Below are 25,772 nucleotides of genomic sequence, written 5' to 3'. Positions count from 1 at the left end.
AGGCCGCTTTACTGGGATCGGCAAACATAATTTGCCACTACATCACGCAGTCCTAGGTGCTTGGGAAGCGCCCGACTGGTGATGAAATACGAAATCCAGCATAGTGATCTCGTTTGCTGTGTTGTACTGAAATAATAATAATAATAATAATAATAATAATAATAATAATAATTTATTAGATTTGTATGCCGCCCCTCTCCGAAGATGCCCCAAATCGGGTGAAATTCAGCAGATTCTGGAAAACTGATAGTGGAAATTCTGAGTAGTTCAGAGAACTGGAAAATAGCACCTCTGTCTGGCCCCAAAGTGGGGAGGGAATGGGGATTTTGTTCCCCTGTCACACCCACAGAACCGGTAGAGGAAAAATTGAATTTCACCCTTGTCCCAAATCTGAAACCATGGTCAAATAAGAATGATCAGAGAAACACTGGCAAAAAACCCCTGTGCAGCAGAAAGGAGACCAGACCAAGCAAGAAAAATCAAATCAATCCTCCCGGAGACTCCTCCTCCCTTCCAATGACCAACAGGGCTACCTTGCAAGCAGGTGTTCCTACTCTTTGTATAGAATTTCAGACCAATGGGTGCACCCACTGTACGAAGATAGATCCCCTCACCCACGGTTGACTTCACTCAACATACCGGGGCAAAAGCTGCTATCAGCCTATTCGAATAGAGAGGCAGAGACAGTAAAAAGCTTTCTCTTGAGATTCTCAATCATCCAGGTCATGATTGTCCTAAAGGTGCTTTTCAAAAGGCAACTGGACATCCTTGGGTGGTTTTTTTCATGAAAACATTGTGTTTCTCATCCGAGGAGCTGCTGATTCAGTTCTACAGAGGAATCATTGAGTCTGTCATCTGCACCTCTATAACTGTCTGGTTTAGTGCTGCAACCCAACAGGACTGACACAGACTTCAGAGGAGAATCAGAATTGCAGAAAAAACAAAGGCTGCCAATCTGCCTTCCATTGAGGACCTGTATACTGCACGAGTCAAAAAGAGGGCGGGTAAAATATTTACTGACCCCTCACATCCTGGACACAAATTGTTTCAACTCCTACCCTCAAAACGTCGCTACAGAGCACTGCACACCAAGACAACTACTAGACACAAGAACAGTTTTTTTCCGAACGCCATCACTCTACTAAACAAATAATTCCCTCAACACTGTCAGACTTTCTACTAAATCTGCACTTCTATTCTACTAGTTTTTCTCATCATTCCTATCACCCATTTCCTCCCATGTTGACTGTATGACTGTAACTTGTTGCTTGTATCCTAAGATTTTTATTAATATTGCTTCTTCATTGCTTATTTGACCCCCTATGACAATCATTAAGTGTTGTACCACATGATTCTTGACAAATGTGTATTTTATTTTATGTACGTTGAGAGCATATGCACCAAGACAAATTCCTTGTGTGTCCAATCACACTTGGCCAATAAAAATTCTATTCTATTCTTCTATTCAGCAACTCCCTGGATGAGAAGCAAAACGTTAAAAAAAACCCCCAAACTGAGAGCCCCATTGCCTTTTGAAAAGCACCTCCGAGATAGCTCTTTCTCTGCTTATCCGGCCCCCTTGCAGGCAGTCAAGTCCAGATCACCCCAAGTTTCAGATGTTTGTCAAGACACTTCAAATCCCCCCTGCAGGAGAAAGTGACGCCCCACGACTAAGCTTTAAACAAACCAGAAGATGAGGCGCCCGTGGTGGTTTCCGTTTAATCTTGAAGGAACACAAAAACCAAAATGACATACGAGGAAGGGGAAGAAGGGGGAGAAGGGAGGAGAGAATGTTGAAGTCCCCTTGCAGGAAACAGAGGCCATCTTCTTCTTTGGGCTTCAGTGTTTCTTCCCGTCTCTTCTACACCGCGCAAGGCCACGTTGACCACCGCCTTTGGGAAGGCCCGATGAGGAAACTGAGCCAGCAGAAACCAGAGCAGAGATCTCTCCATTTGCTCTGCAGGACACGGCAACTCAGTGGCCGGAGAGGAGCTGAGCGGGGGTGGCAACCGGCAACTGACCTGTCCCCATATGGCCGCCTTACGTGTTATTTGGTGCAGAAGGAAGTTGAAAGGCAGTAGAACAGAGGTCTACAATCTGGGCAACTTTAAGCCTTGCGGACTTCGACTCCCAGAGTTCCTCAACCAGCTTTGGGAGTTGAAGTCCGCCAGGCTTAAAGCTGCCCAGGTTGGAGACCGCTGTGAATAGAACATGGAGATGGTGAAGGAGGCTGCAACCCTCCTGATTGCAAATGTGTGCAGAACCTAGTTTAGCAAAACAAACCACATTCTTTAAAAACGTGGAAAGGGTGAGCCAGGATTCCCTTTAGGCATTGTTGTGTTTTACTTGCAAAGGGTTTTTTTTAAAATGGAAACATTAGGAACAATATCTGCACACACTTGTAGTCTGTTAGGTGGTAGAGCTCATTTTAACTATCTCAGAATTTGACTGCTACCTTTCTGGTGCTATTCGGTGGAAAGGCTGGGCATGAGCACTTTTCCTATTCCTTAGCACCTCCCAAATCCAGAGCTGCAGAAGCCATTCCTTGGAAACACAAATGAGCCGGAGAGGAATATTTTGTTTTCCTGGCAACGATAGGAGGCTCAAGATATTCTCCATTTCCGTCACCACTTATAACTTGTGTGAATAGCAGCTGCTCTCAGCTCACAAATCAGGTTCGGATTGAGATGCCCCTGCAATCTGGAGATCCTTTGCTGGGGAAGGGGAGAGGGAGAGGAGAGGCACAAAGGGCCCAGGCTTCTTCCTCTGCCCAAACCGTGTATCCCTTTGCACTGGATGGTCTTGCTTTGCCACACTACAGCCGTGCTCACCCCATCTCCACAAGCCTATCTTTTGCGGAGGGCATCGGCAATGCTGGCTGGATTACCAGGCATGGTGTGTGTGTGTGTGAGAGAGAGAGAGGGAGCTGCGATTCACAAGTGTCTCCGTTTAGCTGCCCCTCAAATGCAGTGGAACCTCAACTGGCCCGTTGGGTAAGCCTGTCTCTATCCCAGTCACAAAAGCCGGGAGGGGAAAAGAGAAATATATCCTGGTCCTGGGTTGTCTTATTGCTGTTGCCCAGGGACAAGGACTGCATAGGACAGAGAGAAGAAGGGCGGGCACAAAGTCTGCACACAGAACAGGTGGTGGGTTGACACACACACAAAACAAGACTAGCCCTTCACCAAAACAAAATAAAAGGGGGGGGTTTTTTGGGGGGGGGGATAGTTTCTTTTGAAGTTGCATCTTCTCCCATGTCAGCCAGGCCAATGAGGAGCCCACAGGGAGGACCCACTGGAGCAAGGGAGAGAAGGGGAAAGAAACATTGCTGCTGTTCAACAGCATACAGCTCCGAGGCACAAGCCTGACTCTCAAGGAGGAAACGAGAGACAATGGACTCAGGGAACCACACAAGGAAGTGGGCCGGGTCAGGGCTGGGGGGAACGGCCGGAGCGCAACTCCGGCACACCAAAACCCAGCTTGCACTTGCTTGGTATGATTGGGCAGGAACATAGCAGGCTAGAACAGCCGTTGTCTGAGCACTGCCCAGGCTGTCAGTGGAACTATCAGAGACCGCACTCTAGAGAGACCTACTTTTGAATCCGCTCCCCTGGATCACCATTTTATCTTGACCCCAACAAAACAAAAAAAGGATCCCGTGGGTCAGGATAAAGGCAGTGTGGATGAGAGGGCAGGACGCAACAAAACAGCCCATAACAACACAGCACGGAGTGATTCCTGGTGCAGTGACTCCTCTCCACTGCTTTATCACTCCAGTCAGGACAAGGGACTGGTGCAGCAGCTGCCACGGTTTACAAGCTGCATCTGGGGGGGTGGCCGGCCGTGGCCCTTCAACACAACTCAAATTCTTCCTCTCTTTTTTGCTGATGGACGCTTGAAGGAGAATGTATGTGGTACAGAGGGTGGCAAGCCGATAGCCTGCCCAGAGCAGAAACAGGTTTACTGCCCTGCCAGGCCTGAGAAAGCTGAGCCCAGCCCCTGCACCACTAAAAGGGGTCCAGTGAAATATGAGGTGGGGCGGGCTGAGCATTATGAGGGGGAGGATGCTGGATGGACAGTTCAGAAGACTGAACTATAAAACTCCTTTGAAAGTCCTGTAATAGCCAGAACACCGTCTCTTAATACCTTTTGCTTTAAGCCTCTGGCTACCACGCAGTTCTTTGCCACAGCAGGCAGTTTATGTTTAGATTTGGGAGGGGGGAGTGTTTGGGGGGGGGTGTTGAGGGGATAAACAGAACAGGAGAGAGGAGAGAATAGGGAAATACTGAAAGGTGACTGAAATAATAATCTGCAAGATTAGGATCTCAGCTGTACCTTAAAACCACTTGGTACCTTCACCCACCATGTGGGAGACAAAGGCCCCCCCTTTGCACAGGAGGGGGGACGGCTCGAGAAAGGAGACGAGTGACTGGTGAGGAGGTGGATTGCCATGGCTTCCAATTGCAGCCAATAGGTCAAGGGTTCAAGATCAAAGCTGGTGACCTCTGTCTCCTCTCCCTGCAACAGTCTCAAGTAACTGGGCTCAAATCCTGGGCAAGAGCTTCTCAATGAAGTCCTTCACGGCCATCATCTCCTGCACAGATGGAAGAGGAGGGGAAATACTATTTTACTTCTTCAGGCCATGCTAGAGACACAAACCCACCCAAACAGCAAAGATGCCTTTCCTGGTCCCCAAGTCTCAGCATGCCCCAAATATTATCAATTCAGAAACTACTGTATTTTTCAGTGTATAAGACGCACCTTGGTTTCGGAGGAGGAAAACAAGGGGAAAAATTATTTTATCTAGAACAAAAAAGCAGCACTCTTTAAAAAATAAGTCTAATAATTTGAACATTTTACAGACTTTTATCATTATTGGCTTCCCTCCTTGCATCCAATTTCAGCAGCCTGATTAGCACAATAAAATAAAATTCTGCCTCTGCCTCCCAGCAATTTGCCTCCTTGTAGCTTTAGTTTCACTTTCAGTGTAGCGTGTGACCTGCTGGCCTGCAGCCTCACTGAGCTGAGGATTGGGAAGTTGATGCGTTGCTTGGCTTAACAGACTCTGTTCTAGTTTGCTGCAAGGAGGTAAATTGCTGGGAGGCAGAGGCCAGCCTCACAGCCGTTTGGGAGGGTGGCTGGGAGCGGCTACATTCGGTTTATTAAACGCACCCATGTTTTTGCCCTCTTTTGGGGGGTAAAAGGTTGTTTCTTATACTCCGAAAAATACGGTAAATACACACACACACCTATGTTCATAAATTTCTGTGGACATGTGCAAATGTCTAACACAGAGTTCAAGTTCAGCCTATAGGACACTGGAGACATGGCTTTCTTAGAAAGCTGAAGTGTGTATTACATAAGAAAGGCTTCCCTATTAAGAGAGACCTACACACACACACAAAAGGATCCATTTCCAGCTGCTGACAGCTGACACTCAGAAGATCCAAGATCTGGGGACAGAGCTTTCCAGACAACATAAACCCCATTATCTCAGCATGACCTTTTTTTTTGCAATCAGGCCTCAGCTATGAGAAGCAGAGTGGCTACCAACCAACCTGAGGGCAAGAGTTGTGCATCATTCTTGGGTAGGTTCTGAACTGGATTCTGCAAGGATTCACAACCCCCTTCAGCTTCTCTGCAGTGAGAGCTCCGAAGCGCACTGGGATCATCGGGTCCATCTCGCCATGGCACTGCAGAATGGCGATGTCTTTGTTCATACCATTATTTGCTGCCTGCAATCACCGTGCCGAAAAAAAAAATAGCGGCATGGTAAGCTGGGAATCATCTACAAACAGAGGTTGGTATCTTGGCATGGTCCTTGCAGAGGAGGGGCTCCATCCAAGAGATCTTGGCCCAGGCTGCCTCTCTTCCCCCCTCCAGGTCCAAAAGAGACAGGTTAGGCCGCCTACCTGAGGGAAGCTCCTGTGCAGGGGGAGCCAACAGCTGAGGGCCACAATGCCAGCCAACTGATGAGAGCAAGTGAGCGCCGTGTAGAGGGAGAGGGCACCACCCTGAAGCACAATGACATCAAAAAACTGGTCAGAGCTTATTCCAATAAGGGTCTCCTCCCAAAGCATCCTTCCCCAAACCAATCTCCTTCTCTAGTGTTCCCCACCCCCATTTCACAGCAAATAACGCCATCCCTAAATATGGGCCTAAAGAAACCCTTCTGTTCCAATTACGGTAAATAATAATAATAATAATAATAATAATAATAATAATAATAATTTATTAGATTTGTATGCCGCCCCTCTCCGAAGACTCGGGGCAGCTCACAACAATAATAAAGACAATATAACAGTGAAACAAATCGAATATTAAAAGAAAAAGATATATAAAACCCCAACAATTTAAAAACCATACAACACATACATACCAAACATAAAATATAAACGCCTGGGGGAGATGTCTCAGTTCCCCCATGCCTGGCAATATAGGTGGGTCTTGAGTAATTTGTGAAAGACAAGGAGGGTGGGGGCCGTTCTAATCTCCGGGGGGAGTTGATTCCAGAGGGCCGGGGCCACCACAGAGAAGGCTCTTCCCTTGGGGCCCGCCAAACGACATTGTTTGGTCAATGGGACCCGGAGAAGGTCAACTCTGTGGGACCTTATCGGCCGCTGGGATTCGTGCGGTAGAAGGCGGTTCCGGAGGTATTCTGGTCCAATGCCATGTAGGGCTTTAAAGGTCCTTGCTTATCAGAAGCTCATAAATGAAAAAAATCATTAGCTGTCTGCAAGTTGAACCTTTCTATAGGAAAGTTGAAGGAGAGTATTTGACAAGAGACTGTTTGTCCCCAAAAGAAAACAAGTACACAGAGTGCTAAAAATCCATTCTAAATGTCCAGTTCTATCCTTAACTGAGAGGCACTTCGCAGATGCTATTGCAAAGTGTAAATGCATGTTTCCCTGGAGCTTAAGAATTAGAAGCTCTTTTTTTTCTGAGATCCATGAACTAATCAAGAGATTTAAATAAAGCTTCAGATTTCCTTCCAGCCTTTGATTCTGATGCCAGATTTTTTCATTATTTCATACTGCTTCCATTATTACTATTTTTTCCTCTATCAGGGAACAAAAAGTAACGCAAGGAGAGAGATAGTGGGTATATGAAAAAGAATTTGTGGGAGAGAAGGAAGTTCTCAATTACATCTTGAACTGAAGTATGAACTATGAAGTTCTGTGCTTGTGTTAGAACACCCTCTTTATGGCCCTGTAACCTAACATCACAAGTCTTTAATGGAAGGTAAAGGAAAGAAGTCTTGCAGATTTTACTCAGCTAGTCATTGCTGGCAATAGGATGTTCATCTCCGTTTCAAGGCCATTGAGCCACCGCTCTCTGAAGACATTTCTGCAGTCATGGGGCCAGCGTATTATAGAGCGCTGTTACCTTTCCACCAAGGTGGTACCCATTCATCTACTTGCATTTGCTGGGGCGAGGACCAGGGGTGAAATGCTCCCGATTTTCTCACGCCTATCTATCGTCAGAGAGCTGATCATGAAGGGAGCGTGAGGCTCCGACCGCCCACTGTCATTTGGGTTCTCTTACCCCCTGCGCACCTACAGAATGTTTTACGCATGCACAGAGGGTAAAAGATCCCAAATGGGTAAAGCCTCGCGCTCCTTTTGCGACTGGCTCTCCGACGACTGATAGGCATGAGCGAACCGGGAGCATTTTACCCCTGGCAAGGACAGGATCTGCCGCATGGAGCTCAGGTCTTGAAACTGGGCTGCCAGCTTTCCAGTCAACAAGCCCAGTATCTTAACTGCTGAGCCACTGTGCCAGTCCAATTCTTTAATTAACATGTCTATTATATCACTATAATTTCATTTTTTAGCTGTTATCTTTTTTTTGCGGCCCTGTTTGGACCGGGACTCACTGCTCACAGTCACTCATGCCCTCATCACCTCGAGGTTCAACTACTGTAATGCTCTCTACATGGGGCTACCTTTGAAAAGTGTTCAGAAACTTCAGATCGTGCAGAATGCAGCTGCGAGAGCAGTCATGGGCTTCCCCAGCTATGCCCATGTTACACCAACCCTCCGCAGTCTGCATTGGTTGCCGATCAATTTCCGGTCACAATTCAAAGTGTTGGTTATGACCTATAAAGCCCTTCATGGCATCGGACCAGAATATCTCCAAGACCGCCTTCTGCCGCACGAATCCCAGTGACCGATTAGGTCCCACAGAGTCAGCCTTCTCCGGGTCCCGTCAACTAAACAATGTCGTTTGGCGGGCCCCAGGGGAAGAGCCTTCTCTGTGGCGGCCCCGACTCTCTGGAACCAGCTCCCCCCAGAGATTAGAATTGCCCCTACCCTCCTTGCCTTTCGTAAACTCCTTAAAACCCACCTTTATCGTCAGGCATGGGGGAACTGAGACATCTCCCCCGGACCTATTCAATTCAATTTATGCATGGTATGCTTGTATGTATGTTTGCTTAAATAATGGGTTTTTTTAATATTTTAAATTGTAAATTATTAGATTTGTCATGAACTGTTTTATTGTGTTGTGAGCCGCCCCGAGTCTCCGGAAAGGGGCGGCATACAAATCTAATAAATAAATAAATGTGACCCTACCTTTTTGCAGTATGGTTGATACTTGGCCTAACAAAACTACACACACACACACACGCACACTATATATAAAATCGCTTTCTTCCATTTTTAACTGCAACTATGTGGTCAAGATGGACATCCTAAAGCAGTGTTTCTTAACCTTGGCAACCTTAAGATACATGGACGTCAACTCCTGAATTCACCAGCCAGCCTGAGAAAGGAAGCGGGTCATCTCCATTCCGTCAAGAAGGCTCCCCTGGCGCCCCAGAAAGCAGACCTGAGGTCTCTACTCTTAGTCAGCATAGAGACCTGCTTCCTCCACGCTCCATCGGTTCCCACCTGTGAAAAGCCTCCCAATATGATCCGGTTGGCTGGAATCCCATTTTTTACTTCATGGTCAATTACAGCTTTAACTGGAATGCAGAAAGAGAAAAAAAAGACATTCAGTTTGGCTGGAGGTTAACAGAGTTGGAAGTAGCCGTGAAGCAAACGAGTCTGTTAATATGGATTCGTAGTATGGTTTACTCTGTTAGAAATGCCCCCTTTAAAAAAAGACCAAGCCAAAGGAATCAGCGCTGAAAGAACAGAGGTGCGAGTAAACGGGGAGTATGCTGTGAGAAACCATGGCAGATGGCGAGGGTGGGTGCAAAAGTCCACAGCAGAATCACAACTGCTTTGGTTTTGCAAAACAGCTCTGGAATTTGCCTTAGGAAGGAAGCGGTTTCAAATGACCTCACAGGGCAGAACTAGGACTCTCTTCTTCAGCCAGCCTTGAAGAAAGGGACTACTCTCTGGCCACACTGGATTTTAGAACTCCCTGGGAGGCAGGGCTATTTCCTCAGAAAAGCAATTGGCCAGCTGGAGAAGCCCTTGCACAGGAAGGCATTTCTTTCATACATATTTCATTTGATGCTTTTACTTTAGCTCCTCTCACCTGCCTATTGGAGAACTCTTAGAAACATAGAAGACTGACGGCAGAAAAAGACCTCATGGTCCATCTAGTCTGCCTTTATACTATTTCCTGCATTTTATCTTACAATGGATCTATGTTTATCCCAGGCATGTTTAAATTCAGTGACTGTGGATTTACCAACCACGTCTGCTGGAAGTTTGTTCCAAGGATCTACTACTCTTTCAGTGAAATAATATTTTTTCACGTTACTTTTGATCTTTCCCCCAACTTCAGATTGTGTCCCCTTGTTCTTGTGTTCACTTTCCGATTAAAAACACTTCCCTCCTGAACCTTATTTAACCCTTTAACATATTTAAATGTTTCGATCATGTCCCCCCTTTTCCTTCTGTCCTCCAGACTATACAGATTGAGTTCATTAAGTCTTTCCTGATCAGTTTCATGCTTAAGATCTTCCACCATTCTTGTAGCCCGTCTTCAATTTTGTCAATATCTTTTTGTAGGTGAGGTCTCCAGAACTGAACACAGTATTCCAAATGGGGTCTCACCAGCATTCTATATAAGGGGATCACAATCTCCCTCTTCCTGCTTGTTATACCTCTAGCTATGCAGCCAAGCATCCTACTTGCTTTTCCTACTGCCCGACCACACTCCTCACCCATTTTGAGACTGTCAGAAATCACTACCCCTAAATCCTTCTCTTCTGAAGTTTTTGCTAACACAGAATTCTCTTCCTTAATTGCATATATTTAAGTCGGATTCTGGGACGTTTATTTTGCCAGATAAAATTGCTAGTTAATTTGTTCAGTTTTATAAAAAAAAATCTTGCTTAAGGTAAATTGGAATTGTCTGGAATAGAAATATAATTTTTGGTAGAATATTACGTTTAATGGCCGCTATTCTTCCTAATAAAGAGAGTTGCAATTTCTTCCATTTCTCTATCTCTTTTTGAATTTTATCAATTAGTTTATCGTTATTTTCTTCTTTCAGGCTAGAGACTTTTACTGTCATGATGATACCTAGATATTTAATTTTTTGGGTTATTTGAATATCCAATTTTGATACTAGGTTAATTTTTTGCAAATTTGGGTTTTTAGTTTGTTGATTTTTAGTCCAGCCACCATACCGTAGTCCTCTAAAATGACAAGTAATTTTGGGCCTGAATCTAATGGATCTTCTAAAATGAATACAAGGTCGTCCGCAAAAGCTTGTAGTTTATACATTTTAGTCCTTTTATCTCATCATTTTCCCTAATAATTCTAGTTAAAACTTCTAGTGTCAGAATAAAAAGTAAGGGAGAAAGTGGACATCCTTGTCTTGTGCCTTTTTGTATATATATATTTAGTTGTTACGTCTCCATTAAGAATAATATAAGCGGATTGGTGGGTATATATGGCTTTGATCATGTTTATAAATTTTTGGCCAAATTCCATATATTCTAGGTGTTTGATCATAAAGCTGGAGAATCCCTTGCGTATGAAGGCATTTCTTTCATAGAGTACATATTCCGTTTGATGCTTTTACTTTAGCTCCTCTTACCTGCCTATTGGAGAACTCTTCTCTTCCTCAATTGTTACTATGCAGCATATTAATTCTGGTTTGTTGCAGTGAGCCATGTAAGTAGTAGAGGGATGGGGGGTAGGTAGTGCTGTTTTATACGAACACATGAAATAAGCAGAGATTGGGAAAGTGCCAGGCGTGCAAATCGAGGCTTCCTTGATCCTCCTTTTCCTGCCATCATTAACCTTTACATTTTTCAAAGACGGACTGTAGCTCAGGGGGAAAATACACGATCTCTTGGAAAATAGCCCAAATTCTGTCTCCGTCTTAGATCTGGGGAGGTTTCCAGTTAGGAGAAGCCTTTCTCCAACCTGGGGCCCTCCAGGTGTGTGCAATTCCCAGAAAGTGTGGCCCACAGACAAGAGGCAGGGTAGAGGCAGACTGCTTTAAAGAGCCACACACCATGTAGCAACCAATGTTTTTGACAGTCAGGGATTGCACCTTTTACAATTCATTTTTTTCCCCTGAGCTCCAAGAATAGTGGAAGATATTGTTAATACCACTCTGAATATTATTGCCACAGTAATGGCTCTGTTAGGAAGGGGCACTAATGGAATTCATCTTTTTTTAAAAATGAAGTCAGCTCATTAAGAGCATAAAGAACTTAATGCATCTATTTTGTATAATTCCATATGCATTCACACACCCCAAAAATTGCAACATTGAATTTAGTCAGAGAATCATCCCTAAGCGACGCATGGGCCACAAAAAGGAGACTCTGGGTATTCACTAGGATCATCTGAATTGCCCAACCCGGGTGTAATTTATTTGAGATATGGGCCTGACATAATTAAAGGCATTTCCCCCCTAAAAGCAAGGTTATATGTGCACCAAGGCAAATTGGGTTCCTGCAGGCCCCAGAGATTTATTTTGTTTTTCTGTTCAGATTTACGACCTGTATGTCTGCACATTCCCAAGGACTGCTTATGTTCTTCAAAAGGTAGCCTGCAGAGGAGGCCCAGGGTTCACCCAACGGGAGAATCTGGACATTTGGCTTCTGCAATGTACAAGGAATTAAATTTTCCAGGCCATTTTGCTGGCTTTACTTTTTGTGTGAATTAGGCAGTAACAGCAGATGCAGAGAGAGTTGAGAGTTCTTTTTTAGCTTTGGGAAACAACCACCCCCCTCCCCAAAACTGCCTTTCTTGGTTTCCAATGACTGGAAATTATGATTAAGGAGAAATGTGGGTCGATTCGGAAGATGCCCAAGGAAAGGCCTCTCTTACTGTTCTCAGCAGCCTTTTTAATTCCGTTTTCATCTTCTGGTACATCCGGACTTAGCCCCATTAAATCAAACCTGAAATGGGGAGAAAAAAAGGAAAGGCCATCATGGTCACGATCTTCCAAGACAGCAGTTCTCAACCTGTGCGTCGCGATCCCTTTGAGGGCTGAACGACTCTTTCATGGGGTTGCCTAAGACCATTGGAAAACACGCATTTCCGATGGTCTTAGGAACCAAGACACTGCTCCTCTATCTGTCTCCAGGCAGGTACACCCACGTGCAAATAAACTACTACAAAAAACCAAAAAAACTGTACCCTGGGAACTTCTGACCATGTGCAGAAGCTGAATTTCCGGCACTGCGCATGTGTCACCATCTTGTTTTGGGCTTTTTTTGTGTGTGCATTTTTTAAAATGCAGAATGCAAATGCGAAAGAGCCAGGGTGGTGCAGTGGTTAGAGTGCAGCACTCCAGGAAACTCCAGCTAACTGCTAGCTGTAGTTAGTACAGTGTTCCCTCGATTTTCGCGGGGGGATGCGTTCCGAGACCGCCCGCGAAAGTCGAATTTCCGCAAAGTAGAGATGCGGAAGTAAATACACTATTTTGGGCTATGAACAGTATCCCAAGCCTTCCCTTAACACTTTAAACCCCTAAATTGCAATTTCCCATTCCCTTAGCAACCATTTAGATTATTACTCACCATGGTTATTTATTAAAGTTTATTTTTTAAAATATTTATTAAAGGCAGATGAAAGTTTGGCGATGACATATGACGTCATCAGGCGGGAAAAACCGTGGCATAGGGGAAAAACCGTGAAGTATTTTTTAATTAATATTTTTGAAAAACTATGGTATAGACTTTTCGCGAAGTTCAAACCCGCGAAAATCAAGGGAACACTGTAGTTCAAATCTCACCACCAGATCAAGGTTGAGTCAGGCTGACTCAGGCTTCCATCCTTCTGAGGTAGGTAAAATGAGGACCCAGATTGTTGGGGGCAATATGCTGACTCTGTAAACCACTTAGAGAGGGCCCTAAAAGCCCTATGAAGAGGTATATAAGTCTAACTGCTATTGCTATTTTTTAAAAATCAGCACTGCACATGTGTACGCACACAAAGTGCATGCACACCCAGGAGGGTGCGGCCATGCAGGAGGAAGCGAACCTGCAGTGAGATAATTAGAACCCACCCCTGAGTTTCCTAATAATTTTATAGTTTGGGGTCACCTCAACATGAGCAACTGTATTAAAGGGTCATGGCATTAGGAAGGTTGGGAACCCCTGTTCTAAGACATTCACCTGGGTCCAGGTAAGGGCCTTGGGGCATAGCATTATAGTGCAGTGGTAACTTGGCTGTATGGAACTCCAACATTAGCGCATTTGGAGCCGGGGTGGCGCAGCAGCTAGAGTGCTGTACTGCAGGCCACTGAAGCTGACTGTAGATCTGCAGGTCAGCGGTTCAAATCTCATCACCAGCTCAAGGCTGACTCAGCCTTCCATCCTTCCGAGGTGGGTAAAATGAGGACCTGGATTGTGGGGGGCATAGGCTGGCTCTGTTAAAAAGTGCTATTGCTAACACGTTGTAAGCCGCCCTGAGTCTAAGGAGAAGGGAGGCATAAAAATCAAATAAATAAATAAATAAATTTGGAAATCGGGGCAAAATTCGGTCTGCCTCTCAGCGTCTTCCATTTGACTCCCATTCCACCAGACCTTAAAAAGAGACATAAATGACCAACTCTGTTCTACTTTTGAGTGAAGGCATGCTGGATTACAGGGCTGTAATCAGGATTGATCTGATATGGTGTGTGAGAATGGGGTCTGTGTCACTGCCCAGAATTGAAGCTAACATCTACAACAAGTTTTAATCCAAAACGGTAGAATTGAAGTTCTCCCCAGCTGACCATGTCATGATATTCATGTCGCATCAGGAGGGTAGAAATTTGGAGAAAGCTTAGTTGGAACCTTTGTAGCAGGCGGCACTGGACCAGAATATCTCCGAGACCGCCTACTGCCGCACGAATCCCAGCGACCAATTAGGTCCCACAGAGTGGGCCTTCTCCGGGTCCCGTCAACTAAACAATGTCGGTTGGCGGGCCCCAGGGGAAGAGCCTTCTCTGTGGCGGCACCGACTCTCTGGAACCAACTCCCCCCAGAGATTAGAACTGCCCCTACTCTCCCTGCCTTCCGTAAACTCCTTAAAACCCACCTCTGCCGTCAGGCATGGGGGAACTGAAACACCTCCCCCGGGCATGTTTAATTTATGCATGGTATGTTTGTGTGTGCGTCTGTTAGTTTATGGGGTTCTTTTAAATCTTGTATAAATTCTAAAGTTTTCTGATTATTTATGATTTGTTCTATTCTGTTGTGAGCCGCCCCGAGTCTTTGGAGAGGGGCGGCATACAAATCTAAATAATAAATAAATAAATAAATAATAAATAAATTTTGAAAAAAAGTTCAAAAAGAACAAGTGAAAATACATACAACTCTGCTAAGATTATAAGGAGGTTGTGTAGGAAGGCCATATTTATATCACACAATGTTACTAAGTGAATATTTCCATGAGTAAAGTCCATGTATTCTCTCCAAATTTGCACCAAACCATTAGTCTACTGCCTTCACCTTTTTCTTCACAATTTCTCCAAGGTCTTTTCCCATTGCTCCTAGGGCAATTCCAGCTGCACATGGAACTAAAAATAGGACAGGCAAAGAATTTGCTTGCTAATAATGCAAGGAATATTGCTTAATACTAACCAGGAGGGCATAACCATCTTCATGTTGAGAGTGACAGGGATCCTGGGTCTGCAAAAGAGACGGAAGACCGGGTATAATTCTAGTAGGACCACAGGTAAGAAGGGTAAGGAATTTAAAATGATAAAGAAATAGCAAAAGATCATTCTTTTTTTTAAAAAAAAAAAGCAACACCAAAATTCTTGGAATTCTTCAAAGCTGTGCACCGTCCATAAGAGCAGGTTAAATCAACGCTACAGTCTAGACCAGTGTTTCCAAACCTTGGCAACTTGAAGCTATCTGGACTGCAACTCCCAGAATTCCCCAGCCAGCATTTGCTGGCTGGGGAATTCTGGGAGTTGCAGTCCAGATAGCTTCAAGTTGCCAAGGTTGGGAAACACTGGTCTAGACCTTCCCCATAAAACTGGCAGTCGGGAAGACATTTTGCAGGCAGATCAGGTTTGTAAAGCAAGAGAAAGCAAAGCTTCTCTCCTTCTCCCCCTTCTCTATTTCATTTAGAATCCCTGCTCAATCAAGCAGTGTTTGGTGTGGTTGCCTAGTAAACTACCCTGGGATCCGACCATTAGGGGACTGACTTGATCCTGGGCTTGGTGCTTTTGCTAGGAAGCAGCTGAGAAACACACCGCCATTTCTTTCCATTGATTCTTCCCTCAGCAACACCGGCTTTGGGACTGAATAGTATCTCCCTACTACCCATAAGGAAGCTCAAGGAATAGGATTAACAGTAAGACTGCAAAGAATGTGTTGCACGACCCACCAGGAGCATGTTCTAAGGTAAGAGATGAACCTCAAGGTTGGTGGTTATTTCAGGTAAAGCTCTGCATACTTTCCTAGAGCATCTCTCATATTTACTATGGGTGTATGTGGGAACGAAGCAGCCCAGAGCAGTCCCTTCGAAGACCCCAACTCTTTCTGGCCTTGCTGTTTGTCTGTTCAGGATCTGGAGATATTCAGATGGGAAATGTATTCCTGCTCATTATTGGATACATCCGTTTCCTGACCATTTCAGTGGATAAATTTCAATCTTAGCTGCTAACAAGGCTGGTTGAAATTCTGGCCAAGTAGAGAGCTGGGGCTCAGCTCAGGCTTTGCGATGGTCTGAATTCCTGATCCTTAGTAGCTATTAACAGGGAGAATACAAGGTCTAAGCGCACATAATCAGAATAAATTATTAATGAAACTTCTTGGCACAAATTAGGTCGCCCCTTGCACATACTTCCAGCCAGCAAATTCAAGCCTAAAAGAGGTCAGAATAGGTCTTTCTCCCCTCTCTATTAAGGAAGTAGGCGTGAAAAAACGGAAGGTTCAGGAAAAGGCAATAGGATCAAAGGGAAAATAGCTATAGCTCACTATTTTAACTATTACTTTGTAGGCTTCTAAAAACTACGCAGTAGTGAGCAATAAGAAAGTACAGGAGAACTTAATAGATCAGAGTGACGTGCAATAAAGCAACTATCAGAAGTATATGCCGATTTCTGAGTGACATAATACCTCGGCTTGTTATACTTTGCTTGCAACCTGCAGTTCCCTCATTTGCTGATAATATTCTCTACTGATTTTGCAGCCCTCTTTTCAAATAGCAACATCCAGCCCTGCCCACTATCAAGCTTTCTATTTTTGGATTCAGATAAAGTCCTATTATACCACAAGATTAGAGTAAATGAGTCCCTTGGTGCTCTTTTATTATTTTTATCGGGTTTTTAGGTAGTGATGGCTACAAACATCTTATTATTACTTTTATGGTTGGTCGCACGGTCAGCCACAGGCAGCCAGAGGTTTAGACTGGATTTGGCATTTTTATCTAGGCAGATGTTGTGGTTTGAAGGTCTTATTATCACTATATACATAACAATGTGAAATGGCACCTGCCCGGTTTTCAGCTGGTGCCTTCATTTGTATCAAGTTCTTTCCAGGAATCTAGCCCTCATTGTGTATTAGGGAGAATCCAGTTTTTTTAGAATCCAAGCATGCTATTAAGCATGTGGGCCACATTAAGTTATTGCATTTTTTGTAATGATGGTCATCTCGATTGTACATTGCCCTGAAAGTCAAGGAATGAAGGGCGGAAATATTTTACTGAAAAGCAACAGTAGGAAACTGTTTTCAGTACAGTAGCCACATTTCACCCCTCTGCCCTGCCCAAAAGATACAAGAGGTGTGGCCAGTGATAGCATTCATATCGTAGAACAGGTGCTTTAATGGTTTCATCCTTGAGGGAAAACCAGCAAATTGGAGGTGAAGTTCAGTGCTTTTCAATCTGCATCTTAAAGACAGAATAACGGTGATACGTACGCATGGGGGCAGATGTATTTCACGTAAGGGAGCCGGATGGAAGATAGAGCCTCAGCCCAGCTGTGCCTGAAGGGATAGGGCAAAAGAAAGCAGGTCAAGTCACCATTCAACATAAACACGAAAGGGCAAATATTTTTCACTGCCCCATTCCAGAGGCTTTTTCTGCTAAGAAAAAGGGCAGTTGGGAATATGCTTATATCTGCCAGCTGTGATAAGGATCTGTGCCTGCTTTCTCTAAAGACTCAATATACAGTGTTCCCTCAATTTTCGCGGGGGATGCGTTCTGAGACCGCCCGCGAAAGTCGAATTTCCGCAAAGTAGAGATGCGGAAGTAAATACACTATTTTTGGCTATGAACAGTATCACAAGCCTTCCCTTAGCACTTTAAACGCCTAAATTGCAATTTCCCATTCCCTTAGCAACCATTTAGATTATTACTCACCCTGTTTATTTATTAAAGTTTATAAAAAAAAAAATTTATTAAAGGCAAACAAAAGTTTGGCAATGACATATGACGTCATCGGGCGGGAAAAACCACGGTATAGGGGAAAAACCCATGAAGTATTTTTTAATTAATATTTTTGAAAAACCGTGGTATAGACTTTTCGCGAAGTTTGAACCCGTGAAAATCGAGGGAACACTGTAATTCCCAAACACTATCAGTGAAGACAGGTTGGTAGAGGAGATCATATCCCCACGTCAGTGCAACCTTTAGATATGCAAGTAGTCCTTGACATATGACCATTTGTTCAGACTCTTTGAAGTTACACGGGCACTGAATAAATGGTGGCTACTACTGGTACTCACAAGTTCCCGCCATCTCAGCAATCTCCCATGACTGTGGTACGGGTGCATGGCAACCCATTTGCACAATCAACTGCCTGCCAAGTGCCGTGTGGTCACATGACCGCCATTAGCAACCTTCTATGGCAGCATCTCCAGAGAGTCAAAGGGAAAGACAGCAGGGAAGATCACAAATTGCTGAGTTAAGTCTCCACCTCCAGTGCACTTTCCCATAGCCCTTGTGTGCTTGCTCCAGCCACTCAAACACTCTCACCAACTCAAGCAGTACCTCTCTTCCAGAACCACACGGCGCCTCTCATGCACCCTCTGTTACCTCTTTTACTTTTGGATAGTCTCAACCCTCCTTGACCTATGCAGTGCCTCTTGTGCACCCACACCTCTCACACTCCCCACATACCCTCCCACAATCTATGCAGTTCTTCTCACCAATGTTTTGTAGTTAAAGATAAAGGTAAAATTTCCCCTGGCCACTTGTATCTGACTCTAGGGAGTGATGCTCACCTCAGTTTCCTAGCCAGGGTTGTCTGAAGACCCTTCCCATGGTCATGTGGCCAGCATGTTTAGGTTAATGTAAATGAGGAAATGGAATGACTCTGTCTCCCATAAGACTCCTGCTCTTAATTTTTAAACAAGCCAACAAACAAAAATGCCACAAAATTTGTTCATTTTAAAATCAAAGTGTGTTGTTGGGGAGATGCATTGGCCCACAATTGCAACTCCTGCACTAGATGGACCAACAGCTTCTTAGGCTCTTTTCAATGCGAAAATTAAGTTCCAAACTCTAAGGTCTTCAACTTCATCGCAGTATTTTCTCATTCCAATCCTTTAATATTCTGTTCCTTATGTTGACTACAATGCCCACATTTCACATTTACCTCCAGCTCTTGATTTCCCCAGTCCAGGTTTATGAATGCAGAGGGGTTTTTGCCTCCCCAACTCTCATTACCCACTCCCGTTACCAGCATAGCTATGCGGCCAGGTTTCTCCAATACTCACCCTGTGTCACCGAGCCCATGCAGAAAAATGACCTGCAAAGTCAAGTAGAAAATAAGCACATTAGCCGGCTCAGCGAGTGAGAAAGTGCTAGCAAAGCTACTGTAATCAGGAAGCGTTCTGTGAGGTCAATTAGTTGCAAAACAAAAACAGATTATGCAGAAGGGAAGAAGCAGGAATCATTCAACTGAAGACAGTTAGAAGAAGATGAAAATGAAGGTGTGTGTGACTGAATCCATTTGTGACCAAGGTACCATCCTATCATGATGCTGTCAGCATTCCAATAAACACCCCCATCAAAATAAGACTCCAAAGCTACAAGTTCCTCAAAGTTCCAATTTATTAGAGATGCCATGTTGGCAACTTCTCGGAAAATCTGAATCTGAAAGCTTCCAGGTTTTCTCCACCCAAACAAATGTTCAAATCCCTGCTCAGCACCCACATGTCCATCACACGATCCAACCAGGCACCATGAAGATGCCTCCCCATCACTTCCTCGCAGCTGCCAGGTACAGCAGCCTTGACTTTCTGGAAAGAATGTCATTTAGACTGCTGCATATCACCTACTCCATATAATCCCCCCTCCTATTCTCCCACAGTAGAAAATGTGGCAGGCCTGAATACAAAAGGGTAAAAAATGGATTCTAGGCATGACAGATGCCTTCCCCCCAACAAGATGATTCCGTGGGGGGAAATCTGCAAATATATCTGTCAATCTTTATTAGATTTCACTAGTGTTGGTCATGACCTATAAAGCCCTTCATGGCACCGGACCAGAATATCTTCGGGACCGCCTCCTGCCACACGAATCCCAGCGACCGGTTAGGTCCCACAGAGTCGGCCTTCTTCGGGTCCCGTCGACTAAACAATGTCGTCTGGCGGGACCCAGGGGAAGAGCCTTCTCTGTGGGGGCTCCGACTCTCTGGAACCAGCTCCCCCCTGAGATTAGGATTGCCCCCACCCTCCCTGCCTTTCGTAAACTCCTTAAAACCCACCTCTGCCGTCAGGCATGGGGGAACTAAAACATCTCCCCCTTGCCCATGTTGTTTTGCCGTTTGATTGATTGACTGTGTGCCTGTTTTTTATATATATTGGGACTGTTTTATGAATTTCCTAACTTAAATTATAATTAGATTGGTGGGCATTGGATTTGTTACTATGTACTGTTTTTACTATTGTTGTGAACCGCCCTGAGTTTGCGGAGAGGGGCGGCATATAAATCCAATAAATCTAATCTAATCTAACCTAAATGAGCAAAGTTCCTTTATCTGGAATTTTCAGGCCTAGGTAAGAAATCTTTCTCTTACAAGGCATAAGCTGGGCCAAAGCTATGGCCGCCTTTGACTTAATCTGATAGGCTGCCTTTGCCCATTTCTCCCTGATTGCTTCCTAGTCCAATTCTGATTTTCCACCAAAGCAAGATCTAAAAAGATTCCACCAGAGCACTAAATTTAACTTCTGGGAAGCGAAACCTCTATTGCCATAGAGAACAAGTTCCCTAAAGACTGTGGAAAGTGGAGGTAGAAGCAGCAGGCAGTGCCAGATGAAACCCCAGAAGGCAAAGGAGACATTTCCAGGAACCCTCAGAGAGTTATTAAGCTTTACTCACAGCAGAGGTCTTGGAATCTAGTTTGGTTCAAGTCACTTTTGCGTGGGATCAACATTTTTAAAAAATAAAAACTAATGTTGTGGATTCTATTATTGTGGCAGAAGAGTAGAAGCGTTTGTACCTTACCTTATGGGATGCCCTTCTCCATTCTTGGTCACAAATCTCTGGGTTAGAAACTCATCTACTGCCTAAATTTCCTTCTTTGGGCAATTCACTCCTTCTCTTATAGCTGTTGTTTGCCAAAGGATTTCAAATTCTATAATCGCTTTCCCTCTCATCTCTGAACCTCATATCTTATTGATCAATATATATTTGAAGAAAGCATTCCAATATTTTAACATTTCTCAATGGAATTTTACAGTAGGTGGAAGCTGGCACTTTGATCATTCAAAATCCCGTGAGTTCCAATAGCTGCAGAACACTCCAAAAATTCATACCCATTCCTTCAATATACGAAAGGTTATCTCAAATTTAAGCACGTTATGTAGATTTAAGTAATATTCTAGAAAAAGGATACAGTCCCAGTGCTGGAATTGTACTGCTGAATTTGATCCAAATCAGGAATCATAAATTTATGGTATCTACACAATAGCCACGCAAGAACAGAATACATGGTTTACTACCGTATTTTTCAGAGTATAAGACCACCCTTTTCCTACCTAAAAGAGGGTGAAAATTTGGGTGCATCTTATACTCCAAATGTAGCTTTTTTAAAGCTTTTCTTTTTCAGCCCTAACAAGACGCTAACAATCTTCCTGGCTTACAGGCTTTTTCATTGCTATTCTCTTCAAATAAGGTTTTTTCCAGCCCTAAGTCTTTTCAGGCTTTTTTCATTGCTACTCGCTCCGATAAGAATAAAGGAATAAATTAAGGTGCTGAAACTGATCAGCCTAAGGATGCTGGCCAGATGAACAGCTGGTAGGCAGATTTCCCCCTTTATTTTCCTCCCCAAAAACTAAGGCATGTCTTATACTCCAAAAATTGGTCTGTTTTGGAGAGGCCAATTTGTAATAAGCTGAAAAATCAAAAGAAGGAATCTATAGATTGTATACCACTAACTTCATGGCATCGGACCAGAATATCTCCGGGACCGCCTTCTGCCACACGAATCCCAGCGACCGGTTAGGTCCCACAGAGTTGGCCTTCTCCGGGTCCCGTCGACTAAGCAATGTCGTTTGGCGGGACCCAGGAGAAGAGCCTTCTCTGTGGCGGCCCCGGCCCTCTGGAACCAGCTCCCCCCAGATATCAGAGTTGCCCCCACCCTCCTTGCCTTTCGCAAGCTCCTTAAAACCCACCTCTGTCGTCAGGCATGGGGGAATTGAAAATTTTTCCCTTCCCCCTAGGCTTATAGAATTTATACATGGTATGCTTGTATGCATGAGTGGGTCTTTAAATTGGGGTTTTTAAGATTATTTTTAATATTAGATTTGTTTACATTGTCTTTTTATACTGTTGTTAGCCGCCCCGAGTCTTCGGAGAGGGGCGGCATACAAATCTAATAAATAAATAAACAAACAAATAAATAAACAAACAAACTATAGTCAGGAAGACATGATTTTCAATGCCAAGAGTGGCTACATTCCTATACACACACTCCTCGGGTTATACCGTGGAAGAGCAGAATTGTATAAAATAAGCCAAACTTGACAAACATATTGGGCCTTCATGACTGCTCTAGATAAGTTTTAGATTCATCTTGGGGCTGAGAAAGCAAAATTTTCTCTTCCATATTGTAAGCAATACATTTTTGGTGAGTTTGGATGACACCAAAGTGCAGGCAAGACCAGCAAGGGGACTGAAAGTTAAAGTAGTCTTGGAATTTTGTAGCATTGGCTCAATGCCACAGCACAGTATTACCTACTACAATAATTCACCACACCAGCCCCACAACTGGAGGGGGGAGGGGAGGAAGCAGATTTTAGTCAATTATTACCTAATTAGTGCAAGAGAACAGCACTGAGGGCAACACAGTAGGATACAGGTGGACTAATTACCTGCCAGAGGCAACGGGATGGATTTTGCACAGGTCCTACAAACAACATTTTACAGTTTATTGGAAAGGAATGGAACTGATCTGATCTCCTTCTGTAGTCCCCCAGCCTCCAGAAAATCTGATACCAAATTCTTACCACCAGCATCATTCCTTTCTCAGAAATAGACTCCCCATTAAGGGGAGAACAATCCCTTTGCCTGCAGTATCGGCAGAGAGGATGAGCTAAAGGGGAAAAACCCATTAATTCCCTAAGCTTTCTGGATGCCAACAGATGGTGAGCCCAAAACCCGTATGCCCTTACCGCTGCAGTCTCCCGCTCTGTCCCTGAAACGGTCACAGCATCAGCGAGGAGGGGGACAGACATGTTGTTACCGCACATACAACTATACAATTCACACCTGCAGAGGATGAGAAACACACAATCCATTAATTTATTTAAATCAGCTTCCTAAAGCTGGGTGACTTCAGATACTGGTTGGGAATTTTGAGAGTGAAATCTCTATTCTAAACACTTATTTTACCTGTAAGTTTCAATATGAGAAATACTCCACAGCTTTTACCTTTTAGGACCTGGTAGCAGAACTCTAAGTAAAGTAAACCACTTTAGGATCCAGAAAATTCACAGCTTCCCATCAAATCCCTACAAGTTCACTCTCTGAATCTCCTTCAGTTTTCTCTTGGTCCATAAACAATGAACAGGGGTTTTCTATTTTAAAGGTTTTTTTTTTCATTTTTAATGAAGTCAGCATTTTCTGAGTAACAACTAGAACAGTGGTTCTCAACCTGGGGGTCGGGACCCCTTTGGGGGTCGAATAACCATTTCAGAAGGGTCGCCTAAAACCATGGGAAAGGACAAATTTGCCATGGTATTAGGAACTAAAGCTTCTATTCTGGTGCCTTGTAACATATTTTTACAATCCGACCAATCAGGCGTTTACATTGGGGTGTCCCTCTGACCTTCCTGTCAATCAACTTAAAGCTCTGTTGGGAGAACTGGCACTAGACTTATGGTTGGGGGTCACCACATTATGCGGAACTGTATTAAGGGGTTGCAACATTAGAAAGGTTGAGAACCACTGAACTAGAACATTCATGTTTAAAGAATCTCTTTGTCTAATAAACCAGAAAAAAATAAGCTGCATTCAATTATTCTGAAGACAGCACTTGTCTAGATCAGCGTTTCCCAACCGGTGCGCCGCGGCACACTAGTGTGCCGCGAGACACAGTCAGGTGTACCGCGAAGCTCCTAGGGAAGCTCCAGCTGGGCAGGGCGCTGCCGGTGCCTCCGACCTGGAACTCCCACTCGCAGCTGTCCCCCGGCTACTGCCCGATGCTGCTGTTTCCGGCGCTCTCCTGCTGGGCCCCAAAGAAGGAAGGTGGGAAAAAGGAGAGCTTCATTCTTCGCACCTCCTTTTTCCCACCTTCCCATAGCAAGAGAGACACAGAGAGAGAGAGAAAGAGAGAGAGAAAGAAAAAGAGACATAGCAAGAGAGGCAGAGAGAGAGAGAGATAGCAAGAGAGATAGCAAGAGAGACAGAGAAAGAGAGAGAGAGAGAGAAAGAAAGAAAGATAGCAAGAGAGACAGAGCAAGAGAGAGAGAGAGAAAAAGCAAGAGAGAGAGAGCAAGAGAGGGGGAAGGAGGGAGAGAAAGACAGAGGGAGGGAAGGAGGGAGAGAGAAACAGAAAAAAAGAGAGGAAGAAAGAAAGATGGATGGAGAGAGAGAAAGAAGGGAAGGAAGGAAGAGAGAGAAAGAGGGAGGGAGAAATAGAGCGAAAGGGAGGAAGAGAGAGATTTTATTTTGTCCAAACTTTCCCCCCCCCTCAATGTTCCCCAGGATTTTGAAAATATGAATAATGTGCCGTGGCTCAAAAAAGGTTGGGAAACACTGGTCTAGATCAGTGATTTTCAACCTTTTTTGAGCCACGGCACATTTTTTACATTTACAAAATCCTGGGGCACATTGAGCCGGCGGGGGGGGGGGGGGGGGCTAAAAAAAGTTTGGACAAAAAAATTATCTCTCTCTTCCTCCCCTTCGCTCTATTTCTTTCTCCCTCTTTCTCTCCCTTCCTTCCTCTTTCTTTCTCTCTCTCTCTCTTCATCCCTATTTCTTTCTCTTCCTCCCTTCCTCTCTTTTTTGCTCTCTTTCTTTCTCCCTCCCTATGTCCCTCTATGTCTTTCTCTCTCTCTCTTGCTTTCTTTCTATCTTTTTCTCTCTCTCTCTTTCTCTCCCTCTTTCTTTCTCTTGTTCTCTTTCTCTCTCTCTCTCTTTCTTTCTCTCTCTTTTGCTTTCTTTCTCTCTGAGCTTCGCGGCACACCTGACCATGTCTCGCGGCACACTAGTGTGCCACGGCACACTGGTTGAAAAGCACTGGTCTAGATAGTGCTTCACAAAGCCTTAACATAGTTCATACCAAAATCCAACTCAGATTTGAAAATATTTTATATTTCTCATAATAGCATGTTTTATCAATTTCATAAGGATACTGCTAAAACTCTTTTTAACCTAAACGTTGTTTCAAATGCTAAAACAGAATTGTGCTACTTAAACTAGAAAAAAAATTGCACCAAATGCTCAAAAGCAGTAAATGTTTTAAAGCCTAATCCATCTGGGACAATTAGAATAGAATAGAATAGAATAGTTTATTGGCCAAGTGTGTTGGACAGAGATTTCTTTGAATAGGAATGTTAAAAATAATAGGAGAAGCACTCCAAGGTGTCTTAGTTTTCTGTGCAACTGTACAACGACCTACATGCTGGGATTAAGATAAGTCATAGGTATTAAACATTGCATGTTCTGCATATTTAGATTAGCTTTCACATATTAGTACACTTGCCAGCATGCTGGTTGAGAATTATGTGTTGAAGGCCAACTGGCAGCTTCAAATTGAAAAACATTTTTCTAGACATTTGCTGAATTGCACTCAAAATTTTTAAAAGTATTTTATTAAAACTTATTTTCCCACTTCTTGTATATATCTATAAATCATAAATTAGGTATAGGTAGAAAGAACAACGAATGATAATACTACAGTATTGCAAAAGAACAATGAAAGCATAGCTACACTAAGAAATACATATTTTAGAATATATA

General features: G+C 44.0%; 1 protein-coding gene across 2 annotated transcripts in view; it reads right to left on the bottom strand.

Annotated features, from left to right (window-relative positions):
- Positions 1–1,705: 1,705 nt before the first annotated feature.
- LYPLA2 (lysophospholipase 2) overlaps positions 1,706–25,772 on the bottom strand; it is a 35,161-nt gene continuing 11,094 nt past the window's right edge. For both annotated transcript variants that reach the window (XM_070764419.1, XM_070764420.1), the window contains exons 2-10: positions 22,982–23,078; positions 19,082–19,113; positions 17,282–17,347; positions 14,993–15,040; positions 12,249–12,319; positions 8,892–8,965; positions 5,913–6,014; positions 5,559–5,735; positions 1,706–4,594 (exon numbers count right to left, since the gene is read on the bottom strand). In XM_070764419.1, coding sequence (XP_070620520.1) covers positions 4,544–4,594; positions 5,559–5,735; positions 5,913–6,014; positions 8,892–8,965; positions 12,249–12,319; positions 14,993–15,040; positions 17,282–17,347; positions 19,082–19,113; positions 22,982–23,059 — 699 coding nt within the window. In that variant the 5' untranslated portion in view covers positions 23,060–23,078 and the 3' untranslated portion in view covers positions 1,706–4,543. The remainder of the gene's footprint in view (positions 4,595–5,558; positions 5,736–5,912; positions 6,015–8,891; positions 8,966–12,248; positions 12,320–14,992; positions 15,041–17,281; positions 17,348–19,081; positions 19,114–22,981; positions 23,079–25,772) is intronic.

This window comes from Erythrolamprus reginae, chromosome 11, assembly GCF_031021105.1.
Source record: "Erythrolamprus reginae isolate rEryReg1 chromosome 11, rEryReg1.hap1, whole genome shotgun sequence".
In the NCBI taxonomy this organism is placed as follows: domain Eukaryota; kingdom Metazoa; phylum Chordata; class Lepidosauria; order Squamata; family Dipsadidae; genus Erythrolamprus; species Erythrolamprus reginae.
This window is presented reverse-complemented; position numbering and strand designations above follow the sequence as displayed.